The 13,177-nt window shown below is 40.4% G+C and overlaps 1 protein-coding gene across 1 annotated transcript in view; it reads right to left on the bottom strand.

The window, feature by feature from the left end:
* The window catches only part of LOC119745313 (SWI/SNF-related matrix-associated actin-dependent regulator of chromatin subfamily D member 1-like), a 60,473-nt gene extending 47,525 nt beyond the window's left edge, over positions 1-12,948 (bottom strand). The window contains exons 1-2 of the mRNA XM_038221598.1: positions 12,806-12,948; positions 10,290-10,491 (exon numbers count right to left, since the gene is read on the bottom strand). Coding sequence (XP_038077526.1) covers positions 10,290-10,491; positions 12,806-12,924 — 321 coding nt within the window. The 5' untranslated portion in view covers positions 12,925-12,948. The remainder of the gene's footprint in view (positions 1-10,289; positions 10,492-12,805) is intronic.
* Positions 12,949-13,177: the final 229 nt, after the last annotated feature.

The raw sequence follows: 13,177 nt of genomic DNA, 5'->3' as shown, positions 1-13,177 counted from the left end.
CACTGCACAATTCACTGTTGCAATTTGTTGCATTTGGCAGGGTTCTTATTTCAGCAAAGTTGCATTTGGCACGGTTCTTATTTCAGCAAAGTTGCATTTTGTTGCATTTGGCTTTTGGCAGGGTTCTTATTTCAGCCAAGTTGCATTTTGTTGCATTTAGCAGGGTTCTTATTTCAGCCAATTTGCATTTTGTGTAGGGTTCTAATTATTACAGCCAAGTTGCATTTTGTTGTATTTGGCAGGGTGACTAGTAGTAAGGTTAAGGCAGACACTTACAGAATCAACGTTTTGTAACAATACGCCGCAACTTTTCAGAACTGCTAACAAATCAAATACAAAACACAACAAACTCTGAGCAATGTTGGCTATTAATTATAGATAACTCTTTTTTTTTTTAAATTAAATTTGTTTCACCTTGCACAAAATGCTGTCTTTTCGTTCTTTTTTTCATTCTCTATGTTCTTTTCTGAATAAAAAGGGGGAAGTTGTAATTTTACGAGAGAACTCAGGTCGACACAATAGTACTTTGCACTCTTTCGACCTCTGTGAACCGGGTTCCAATCCCGCCCAGGCTGACAAGTGAACTGGGTTTTCAGCCCCTTGCTGATTTTTGTGGGTTTTCCCAAGAATATCCTTCTGAGGTTTTCCTCCCACCTCCAAAATTGAATATTTCCTCATCATCAGTCTTTATTAGTCTCTCAAGGCTTCAACCAGGGAAATTAAGCCACAATGCCCTTGTACGTTTGAGGAACCATTTTGGGTTTGCCAGAATGAATTAAACTAAAATTAAGAGAGGGAGAAAAAAACCTTGGGGATTCCTAGAAACAAGCCTGTCCTTTGCCTGAACCCTAGCAATAAGGCATGCTTTTGCACCCTTCTGTTAAAATAGGTTGGCAGAAATTATAGCAGGTGTATTAAATTAAGTGTTAGCTGGAATGTTGTGGGGTATGACAAGGATCATTAGCAAAAAAATCAGGAGAGAACACAGAGCTTTTGGCAGAGAACATTGTCTGCTTAAATGGGAACATGACAGTAGACTAAAAGGAAAAGGATAACATTTTCGCTGGTCCCCCGGGTGGGGGGGGGGGGGGGGGACTGAGTATCATCTTTGTATCTGACCAACTGACTGTCACTTGTGACATGGAATGATGAAGAGAGCCGAGCAGTGTTATGATATATAGGATTGCCTTTGTAACACCAATTAAATGGCTAAATCTGGCCCGTTTGGGTAGACCAGATTTGTAATAAGACTTCCATTTCAACAACTATTCTGAATCAATTTAGAAGATTTTGTGCATTTTTGGACAACTTACATGTAGCTAGGCTTGCCTTTAAAAATATATTAAGGTATAGGCCTACATACTTTTGTATCAATTATGAATGTTAGAAATAAATTTGAATTTCTTCCATTTTTTTGTTTCCAATATCAAAGCAAATCAAATCTGAATGATTATGATCTTTCCAAGTTGGCAAATATGTTTGGTTGTCAATTTCTGCACAATGGTATAAAACAAATTTCTCCTCACGGTTTCAGTAGGTGAATAAATTACAAAATTTCAAACAACCCGAATGAATTTCTTTGCCATCAATAATATCCCCCCCAAACAAAAAATACTTCCCAACTGCCAACAAGACTGAATTCCACTTAGGGGGCAAATTCCTCTTTCCTTCTGTTTTTTAAGTTGATGTTTTTAAACTATACAACTCTTTACAATACTGAGTAAAAATATGCGGAACACACCTGGAGTAGCAGACGTAAACACCTGTTTTTCACACAAGTAAAAAAAAAAATACATTGGTGTACACCGCTCCGCAATAAATCACCCTATAAAAAACAGAGGGGTATATGTGTGCGTTTAACCCAGGGATGGTTAGGGGTATCGGACAAGACGCCAGGAGAATTACTTCAGGTAGACTTCACACTAAAACACCAACAACCCCCTCGGAGCTGTTAGTCCAGATAATACCCATGCCTGTGTATATAATAACCACAGCAATTTTAATCTGCTTCATTTGCAAAAGACACTTGACAGTGGGGGAACAGCTATTTGGAGTTATTTTGAAAAGCTGACCTTTTTTTTCTTTGTGAGTCTGAAACCTCGCGGTCCACTGGTAAACCAGTTTTAACAATCAGATGCTGTACACATGTATGGCGTGGATGTGGATTTAAGGGCTGAGCTTTTGGGAGTAATATTTGGGAAGGTTACGCGAGGTCAACGTGAGGGGCGATTTCCAGCAACTTCTGGTGAATGAATGAGGGGGAAATCCTTGGCTGGATTCCGATGGTTATTAAGAAGAAAAGGTGAGTAAACAATCCGGTTCCAGCTATTTAAAAAAAAAAGGTAATTAATTATTTAATTTTTTTTGCAATATCTGTTACTATTTCAGGGTAAATATTGTTGGCTGCAAGACTTGATAGACATGCTGAATTGTTTCCCCTTTAAAAAAAAATATTTTGTTCAGAATTTTATAAGCCACTCGCTAGGTTACAAACATGTACTGATTCCACATTTAGTTGGCTAGTAGTAACAGTGTTTTTGAACCAACACAAATTAAATTTCAGCCGAAATGAATACTGTATTTTCTTCTGAGTGACAGAAATCCACTGAACTTTGAAGTCGGAAAGTTACAAAACTTATGATCACAAGTAATTTGTTTTGTAACCGAACTTCGGAGTCTGTGACCTACAATAAACGTCATAGAGTTTCGTGTTGTGGGGGCGGGGAACTAAACTGGTATCGAAGGAAAGGTCACTATCCTGGCTTTATAAAAAAAAAGGAAAAAAAGAGTAATTTGTTTGGATGATTTTGGAGGCTTCGTTGATTCTCAATAACGAGACACCAACATTGTCCCCCTTCTGTCTGACAACAACAATAGAGCTGGGGCCAGGTTGCTGAACTGTTAAGTCGCGGTGCCAGCCCACGTCTCACGATTCGGCCCAAACCATGCAAACTGCGGGTTCAACATCTCTCCAACACAATAACGACGACAACGAAATAACTGATGCTTCTCCCCGACAAAGCACTTCCGTCTGGGTTGCGATAATTTTGGAATGGCTGTTTACGTCTTGTCACGCGAACTTGAATGCAACGCGCTAATGAGTATCCTGCACTTTACTGTATCATTGTAGACTGATTAGGTGAGGACAAAGGAGAAAACTTTCCATTTTAGTAACCCTGGGTGGCCTCCATGCTCCAAATAATCGGAGAAAAACAAAATTTGAACAAATATTTAAGCTGTGACAATCAGACTCTGATTCCAGTGTTCCGATTCCATGCTTTTTTTGCCACATGAGTAAGTTAAAAAAATTCTCATGACTGGGTGTGTCGATATCATATCTCAGCAGTTTAATGACCTACGAGCAGGTCACTGTTTTTTGGTTTTTTTTAAATTTAAGGGACGGGGAGGTAAGATGTTACAGGGAAAAGGGCGAGCCTATTAAACTGGAGTACTTTGGAATTTTTACCAACTTCAACTTATATCATTCCTAAAACTAAACATTGTCTAAAGCAAAACCAACATGTAAAGCACTACCGGTATCTCAAACAAATGGTCATGAAATACAATTGAAGCACTTTTATTTATACGCTATCAAGCCCCAAACAGTCGCACTCTCTAGGTACAGTCGCACTCTCTAGGTGCAGTCTCAATCTATCCAATATGATTTCCACAGACAAGTGCTTCGAATAACGTAACAAAATTCTATCGTACTACAGTTGAGATGGGCATGGGGGGGGGGGGGAACTAGGGTATATTGCTAGCCTAAACTCCAAACTTTACCCCAGTAATATCTCTTCTGTGTGTTCAACATTTTCAAGACAGGCAAAACTTTTCAGGTTAGTGCAGTGGTACGTACTCTACTGTGCCCTGTTAAGGTGATTCGAACCCCACCTGGCACACAATGTGACTGAGGGTTTTCCTTACTTTTCCTGAGAATCTCACTCGGTTTTCCCAAACATCTACATGTAACATTTCCTTGATTAGTCTTCTAACCGCCCTGAATCCTTCAAAATCCTCTTTGCCAAAGTGGAGGAATTTGGAGGATTGAGGTTACTTGGCAAAATTGTGTTCCTGATTTCGTAGGATGCAACTTTGTCAAGGTCTTGGGCCGGACCTTGTGTTGTTTTTTTGCTCAGCCATGCACAAATATAGGCCTGGATTATGCTTGAAATGCTCCAGGATGTCACTGGCCAAGTCTCAAGTCACTGCCGCAGGATTTTGCAGGATTCAGGCAGTGATCACCCCTCCACGGACCATATTCAAGATTCATCAAGAAATAATGCAGGAATTTGCAGGATTGAGGCCGCAGAATTTTGCAGGATTCAGGCAGTGGTCACCCCTCCATGGACCATATTCAAGAAATAATGCAGGAATTTGCAGGATTGAGGCTAGATATATATTTTCCATGAGGCCAATTGGAGGATTTTACAGGATTAAGGCTACATCCTAGCAAAGAGGCCTAGGGAGTAAGGGTTTTAAAAAGGGATTTTCAAATGCATAATTTGCTCAATGCCACAAAGAAGAATAATAATGCCTCCCCCACCAACCAAAATAACTAAATAAATAACAATACAAGTATCTTCACGAATCACAGACAGCATGCAAAGTCTACAAATGATGCAACTCATGTTAAACTTCCCTGGTGTATCAGTTAATTCTGTCAAAAACTAGTTCACAAGGTTGAACTGGGTTTTTTTCTCTTCTCTCTCTCTGTGAGGAGGGCAAGGTCCAGTGAGCCACCTGACTATGCCGTGGTGCCGGTGAATAGCCCTCCGCACCTGTATTGTAATTAGCGATTGGTGTATCTTATCGCTGGCATGTTTCTCAGGCTATTTAGTAACACCTGGCGATTGTGGGAGTCAAGTGCGCACTCAGATAGGGAGACAAGTGGGCCATGGATGGGGGGGGGGGGGGGAGAGAGAGAGAGAGAAGAGGGGATGGTGGATTGGATTGGATTGATTACTGGGACACGGTTTACGCTTAGCAACTTTCGTCTCGCTGAGAGCCTTCTCGCTTATAGCATCAGTTTTTTACCAGTGATATCTGTGGCAAATGTTCGGGAGCTGCCAAGCCCATAATTGCTAAGGACTAAGAGAAATCAGGCTTAGCAAAAAAACTGGTTACCAGTCCAAATGATATGAGACGTACGTCACTTGTGACTGGTCCTCCGCTTTTTTTTTGCTGAGCGAGTAAAGTTGTTGGGCTTTTTTTTTCTGCTTAGAGATTCACTACATTGAGCCCTGGCCCAATTTCATAGCAATGCTTAGCAGTTATTGGAAAAGTTGTGCTAACTATAGCAGAAACTTGTGCTAACCTTAACCACCATTTCATGGCGTGGATGTGCTAACGGTTACGCGTGCGCAAGTGGATTTTGACGGATCTTGGCTAGTTAATAGGAGTTAATGGAATGCCACTTCGGATTTTAACCCTATATTTTGTGAATTACATCGTAAAGATATCAAGAAAATTGAATAATAAAGGGAAGTCATTCACAAAAGCTGTCCGTTCCAGGTGTGATTTTAAATCTTTTTGTGATTTGTTTTTTAGTTTGTGAAATTTCTGTTGAAAAGTGTTTGACAGAAAAAAAACACTTTGATACAATGTTAATCCATTTTTCATCGACGTCAATTAAACGACGCAAACGGCCGTGAATGGAATGTGAGAGAGAACTCTAAAAGAAAACTGACGTTTGAAACAGAAAAATTATTGGCTCAACAAGTCCAGAAACCAACAAATCAACACAAACGGAAGAAAAGAAAAAGAAAACAAATCTGACAAAAAAACGGGGATACGGTAAACCCCACAGGTGTGCGCCCTATTTGATACTGAGGAAGAATAGGCCATTTATTTTCATCTTTTCAAGACCCAACCGTTGGAATGCTTTCTGTGACAACATGGGATAAATGGTAAACAAATTGGTGCACCTGGGTTTTCTCAAAAGCGCCCGTCGGAATTTTAAATAGAGCGTTAAATCATAGCCCTTTTTTTGCTTATACCTAAATGGATTGCAAAATAATAAATCATAAATCATACACAACAAGATCCATTCCAATGAGATGGGATGGATGTATGTTGTTGTACTGAAAATTCCAATCGGGTATAAAAAAAATTAATAAATAAGTCTTACTCATTGAAGTGCCCTGAATCAGCTGGTTTGCGATTAATTTGTACTTAAACTGTGTCATGAAAAGGGTTTGGGTCATTGAGCACTCACAAGTGCAACGAATATGTCAATCATGTTATGACTTTGGGAAAAAAAATTGCATCACAAAATCTAATTGAGAACAATATCTCTCATGAAAGTTAGCAAGAATCTTGGAATTAATAATCTGTACAAAACTGACGGGAAATTTGACATATTGCAAAAGATACGCATACCAAAATAAATGACCTTTTATGTTTTGAATTTCTAAAGTTGGATGGCCAAATGTTTCCATCCAAGCAGGATTTTTGTGTCATTTTTTAATTAAAGATATAGTTCATCATTTGTAATTGGTGCATTTTGTTCGTTTGAAGCAACATAAGGGCTCAAAATGTAAAGCAGGGTGCTGAAAAACTAACAGGATGAAGTTTCAGCTCAGCTTCAGCTGTATATTCCGAGAAAAACAGCATTCTAGGATCTCCATTTCAAATCAAAAGTTGCTGAATCATGTTTTGAATTGGGCATGAATTCAGCGTCCGAGACACGTTCTCACTGAGCCGATTGCAGCTACGCGATGTCGCGCACTGATCCGACGAACTATAGCAACCACGTGCGCGTGTGCGTCGTGCCAACGCTTGCACGCGCTTCGCCGAATAAAAATAAGAAAAAATTTCCAATGGTGCGTCTTCAGACGCACCGTTGGAAAGGCCTTCTTGTGTTGATTTCTTCAAAATTACAGCATGCCAGAAAGAATAAATTCACAGGGAGTTTAGTCCCCTTGTTATCTTTCAACCAAGTATGTTTTTCAACAATAATTACGTCACATACTTTTTGGATGGCTGCAAATGATGGACTATACATGTAGCTTTTAAGTTGGACAGCCCAATGTTTCCATCCAAGCAGGATTTTTGGGTCATTTTTTAATTAAAAGGATAATTACTGGTATCTAAAGTCACAATTACATTCTACAACAGTTTTTATTTTCTAGGAAAAATGGTTTTAACCCCATTCTGTCCCACGTTAACGCAAATTATGCGAGTCACCCAAATTGAAACTGCCCGAAAACATGTATACGGGTCTACAAAAAAATAACCACCCATGATTGATGCGAGCTGGGGACAAAAAAGTTTATTTGTGATAGTCATTTCGGTGACAAAATCATAATACCAGAAAAATCTGCCGGTACCTGGGAGCCCGCATTCCACGCAAGACGGATGGGGTAGTCCAAATAAATTTAACCGATAAAAACATGGCTGCTGTTTTACACCCAGTATAGAAAAAAAGAAAATTGGATGAGGCTCAAGAAAAAAAGAAGGGGGGGGGGGATTTGAGCAAGTTTGGTGTTTTGGGGCAAGTGTATCTAGAATAACCAGGTGTTTTTTAGTGGTGAACTTCTACTGACCCTTGTTTGGGACATAGTTTCGGTGTTTATATTTGTAGCCCAAATATAATTTTGGCGCGTCCGGGTGAAGTTTGCAATGTAGGATCCTCAGGTGTGTCCTCATAAAAAGGTCACAAATGTAAACCTTCTCTAAACTTCTGCCAACAAAATGTAGCATGATAAAACTAGTGTTTCCTGCTTCATAATTATCGTCAAAGTCTTAACTGAAAACAACATTGTTTTTAACAACATTGTATTTTGAAACTTCGGCATCATCTCAGTTTTGGTTTCCTGACTTGATCCACGTAAAATTCTTTGTGACATGTTAAAACACTTTTTTGAGTACAAATTCCATACGGTTTAGTGGGCAAAGGTTTCAAAATGATTCTAAGTCGAAGATGATGTCTAACCCAAAGAAGAACCCGGGGTTTCAAATATGCCCAATAAAAAAAAAGAAAACCAATATGGCCGCAACATGACTGACAGGTCTCCAGCGAATTAAAGGAGGGTCAACCACCCACTCGGCTACCTCATAGAAACCACAGGTATTTGCTCAAGTGATACAAGTGTGGAGTGGCCCACAGATGTGGTCTAGTAGTGCTTATTTTGGTCGCAAAATTTCATTTGAATACAAAAATGTATCCAGATTTCTACAATGACTCTGAATTGGAACACGCTTGAACCATCAAAACTGAAACTCGTTTTCTTAGCAAGTACAGCAGGTAAGTGACCTTTTTTCCCCTCGTATTCCGATGCCAAAAATATACCTTTGTGGTTGGAAAATTTCTGTTCGGCGAAAAACCCTACGCTGGGTCAGTGTGTCAAAAGTTTGTGTGCGGCATGGCAGGCAGGCACGGCTTTGACACGTGAACAACACAACAATTATTTGTTTACTTTTGATGCGCCTAGTTTCGTCACAATCTGGAACATTCCAGAAAGAGATTTTTTTTGGGGGGGGGGGAGATGGACAAATAAACAGCGGCCTTGATACAGGTAATTGGTCTCGAACAAACTAGAGACTGGATTTTTGGTGGGCGGTGCTTACATAAGTGGAACAAGGGGTGGACCTATTGGGAAGGAACTAGCTTGATCAGGCAAAAAGGACTGAACAGGCACTGACAAAAATACATACTGGTACATAAAAATAAAACAAACAATACCCCAAACAAACAAAACACTCAAATTAACCACAACGGGAGGCAATCAATATTTAATTGAAGAAAGTAAATGGAGTGTGAATTGAACCTGGGATACTGAACTGGAAGTTCGAATCCCACTCAAGTTTTTTGGGGTTTTAATGGAAAGACTGCATAAAAACTCAATGCAATAATGCCATCCTAAAACAGTGGAATTTGCTGAACAAGATGAGAAGCCGTTTTAGAGGTGGTGGCAAGTTCGCGCTTGCGCTAATGCCGCACGTGTACTTCGAAACGAGGCGCGCACCCATTTTGGTAAGCCTATTGGTCGAAAGAGTCTGGACTGCGTGCGTTCAACAGGTACCGGTACCTGAACGCGACTCGCACGAACCTGGTGCCAATACAGTGCCACCTCGGAAAACGGCTGTCGCCGAATTAAAGTATATCACCCAATGCCTTGCGCATCCTCTTCTGAGAAACATCACCTCAAGTATTGGGGAACTCTTCAACAACATTTATAAAACCAAAGTTTTAAGGGAATATTTGAAAGAAATGGAAAAAAAGTCGTTAGTGTAAAGCAGCACAAAGGCACTGCGTGGGAAACTTGCCTCTACAGAGGCCATCTCACGCTGCTCTTTTCATCAGCTCAAATTTTTCCCCCGTGCGCAAATCGTAACATAACTAGCAGCGGTGGGTGGACGTACGTAACAAGTCCCAAGAAGAAAAAAAAGCAAGCCAATCTATACCCGTTAGCATGGGGACGTCAAGGTATCGGTTGATCGCAGGGAGAGAGAGAGCCAGACCTGGTTTAGCCAGGCATACATAAAGGCTTAGGTAAACTTTGCCAAGTTGGGCCCTGAGGCGGAGCCCGCGATGAATGGCCCGATCTTCACACCTGAACTGAGGTGAAAGGAAGCCATTCTATTAGTGTCGCTGTGGTGGACACTAATACCAGCCGACCCTTCTTCGCTGACAGGCTACGGACAAAAGTCGATTGCAACCTTAAGTCAACTTTACAACTTCCCCTGGGGACATTGTGAGTGGGGACACGCCAAAAAAAAAGAGAGAAAAAAAAAAAAAGTACCTTTTTGACGGGTGTTGAAAGTGTATAACTTGATATTTGATTTGATATTTGATTTGATTTTGATTATGTTGAGCAGTGAACGACTTGCTTCTGTTTTTTTTTTTTTTTTTTTTATCCAGGCTTTTCAGTGGCCTGACCGCACGGTAACCCACTCTGCCGGGCCCTTGCGTAACCACACCAAGGGAAAAAGAAACACAAACACAAATGAGATAGATGTTTGTTTGTGGCTGTATGAGAGTGGGCCATCGGGTCAAAGTTCACCGTATTGGTTCAAGGGGTTATTGGGTATTAAAGGGACTCCTGGGGGATTCAGGGGTTTTTTTTTCAAGCTTTCCGAGTGGCAGATACTTTATTTTTAACAGATGCGTAAAGTTTTAAAAATAAGATATTTCTTTAATGAGAAAGTATGCACACATTGACACTTTTTCCCAAAGAGGTAACAATGAAGGGCCTGCCAGAATTTAAAGGTTCAAAATCCAAACATTTCCAATCGTGTACCATCTTCAATCACCAAATTCAAAAGTAATCAAACTAAAAGAAACTGACCTTCATTGGCCTCTTGAGGGCCTCCTGAATGTCCAGCCTCTTCCTCATGATGGTGGCGTCTAGTTTCCTTTCAAATGCCAACAGGTCCATGTAGGCCTGGGACTCGGGCACCAGCTCCCGGACCCGCGGGGGCAGGACCTTGTCGGCCATTTTCTTCTTTTTCCTGGCGCTGCTGCTGCCGGATCCGCCACCAATCGTAGCACTGTTCAAATCAATCACAGAAATGCAGTTGTTCTCAGGATTTATCTATGCAACTCAACTTCCTGAGTTTTGCGAAGAACCTATGAAAGTCCTCAAAACTTGAGCAACAACCTCACATTAAGCAATAGCAGATGGGCCGACTTAGTTAATTCTCCAACATCTGTCCGAAACCTCCCAGTAAAAGAAAGGATCTTCTAGGGTTAATACAGGGTGAGTAAAAAAAAAAAAAAAAAAAAGGAAACCCAAATGTTGGGACCATTGTTTTAAGGAAGTTCTGGATGTAGCATTTTCAAAATCTAGGATATGAAAGCCCAATTCATAAGCTTTCTTTTAGTACAAAAATCATTCAAATCACTCATGTACTTTTCAAGTTACGGCATTTTAAACACAACCACCGTTTTAAGGTTCTGTCCACGGATCACAAAAAAAGGTGCGCGTTCTTTCAGCAAAACGAAAACAATTCACACACATCCCTATGTGATTTGTTTTCGTTTTGCTGAAAGAACACTGAACTCCCACAAATGGTAATCAAAACGTTTCTTTTTTCATTGTCTGAGGTGTAACCAAGTACTGTCAGTAATTTGTAAAGTTGGTTACGGGCACCCGATCCAATAATCTGGAACCGGTTTCTAACATCAGTGGTCATTTCCTGGCATCAGCCGTCGATTACTACAATGTAGATTGTAGAAAAGAAGTGAAAGGCCCTCATGTAAAATAAATGAAAGTTTGAAATAATATTACGACAAGGTATGCACCATGTTTTCTGTTCTTTCTGTTTTGCTCCAACTGTAATCACTCATTCAAAATAGTTACATATCTTCCCCGTGGACATAATGATCTAGTTCCAGACTACCACAAGGTCAAATTTTCCAAATCAGGCACAAAAAGGAATACATTGTCATTATGAAACTTTGTGTACCAGACTGTTAAACTTTGGCCCATGATGAAACAGTATTTTTTTGTGGTCTACCATATCCCTAACAAGAGGCAAAAATCTTGGTGACACATTTTCTTTGCCTTGAGAGATGCTTCGTTGCTTTCAAGCAAAACAAAAAGAAAAAAGATTGACAGCCCCTGTAACAAGATTGACACTTGACGCTCCTAAACGAGAAATAAATAAGTGGCAAATCCCATAAACATTTTCGTTCCAGCCAGCCGCATTCGGGACCGAAATCAACACAGGGAGCACGTCAAAAAAACGTAAACACGTGTCATCGCGTAATCTATACCGCACATTTCATTCTCATTAGCGACATTTTTGGGCTTCACGGATGAAACATCGCAAAGGGGAATGTGTTTATTTCTCCAATCCGAAACGGGGCTTCCCAGATACATAAATTCTGGAACATTCCCAAGGTAGGAGTAAAAAAAAAAAAAAAAAAAAAAAGAAGTTGCATAAACTATCTCAGCACCCTTAAATTTGAAATTCTCGAAGGGGCGAAGGGAGAATGACTGATGATTTTGCCGATGCATTTTAATCCATGCATGTCTTGTTAGCCCCGCTATATCAATCTTGAAAGTGTCATTTTTGGGGGTTTTGTTTTTTGTTTCTTGCTTTTTTTTTTAGGGATTGTTGTTTCAACGCCCTGGTGATTGTTTGACAGGGTTTGCCTGGTCAGGGGTGGGTGGTTGACGGGGGTGAACGGATGCTGTGAATGCTTGTGCTAATTGTGACTGGGTCCACGAACAAGGCTGGCGTACATGTACATGTATGACAACTTGAGGAGAAAAAAAACCTTACAATTTAATTTGAGGAGAAAAATTAAATGTCAAGTTGACCTCAGAAATTGAATGGACTGGGGTTTGAACCCACAACCTCCACAGGTCAGCGGTTCAAATCCCGCTTGAGTCAATCTCTTTATTCAAGCTTAAATTGATTTTAAACTGAGCCAAGTCAGTTTATATAAGATGGAATTTCAGTCGGGTTGTTGTACATTCAATGTTACATTTTACCATTCACTACTGTTTTTTTTTTTATAAACACTGTATGTGTTTGAGTGCTAGTAAAAAAAAATCACCATCTACTCGGGTGGGACTCGAACCCATGACCTCCTGCTGAACAGTGCAGATGTCTTATCACTCGACCACCGAGCTTGCCAGAGTCAGCTGGCTGGTTCGAAGTTGATATAGCAGTGGGTACTGCAACCAAACTATTTATAAGATGGAATTTGTTTCGGGTTGATGTCAATTCAATATTGGGTTTTACCCTTTTTACCGACGGTTCAACAAAACTGTGATTTATTTAAATTTGAATGGGAAGAAATTATTCAATGGTGGTTTTCGTATCAGGGCAAACAAAGGTTTTTTAATCTTACCTCTGTCCCTTTTTCTGTGCGTCTGATGGGTGGCCGTGTCCACGTTTGCGAGATGAGTCCATACCCTGGCCCATGGGCCCTCTCATGCCGCCATAGGGAGGGGGCATTCCTGGGGCCATACGCTGGCCCGAGCCACCCGGTCTCTGTTTACAGAAAAAGGGAAAAGTGAAGAAAGGAAGTTACAATATTGCAAATAATAACTTTGGAAAATTAGAGAATTGATTGAATTTGATAAAATACATTTTCCACGCAAAAACTTTGCGAGCTGACTTTGTCTTCTTCTGGTCATCAAAGTCAGTACTGAATGAACAAATTGACAGATTGCTTATTTTAAGAGGGATTCGAACCTGTAACCTTCTGCTTTCTGGTACA

The sequence above is a fragment of the Patiria miniata genome, unplaced genomic scaffold (genome assembly GCF_015706575.1).
Source record: "Patiria miniata isolate m_02_andy unplaced genomic scaffold, ASM1570657v1 HiC_scaffold_7, whole genome shotgun sequence".
Taxonomy (NCBI): Eukaryota; Metazoa; Echinodermata; class Asteroidea; order Valvatida; family Asterinidae; genus Patiria; species Patiria miniata.
This window is presented reverse-complemented; position numbering and strand designations above follow the sequence as displayed.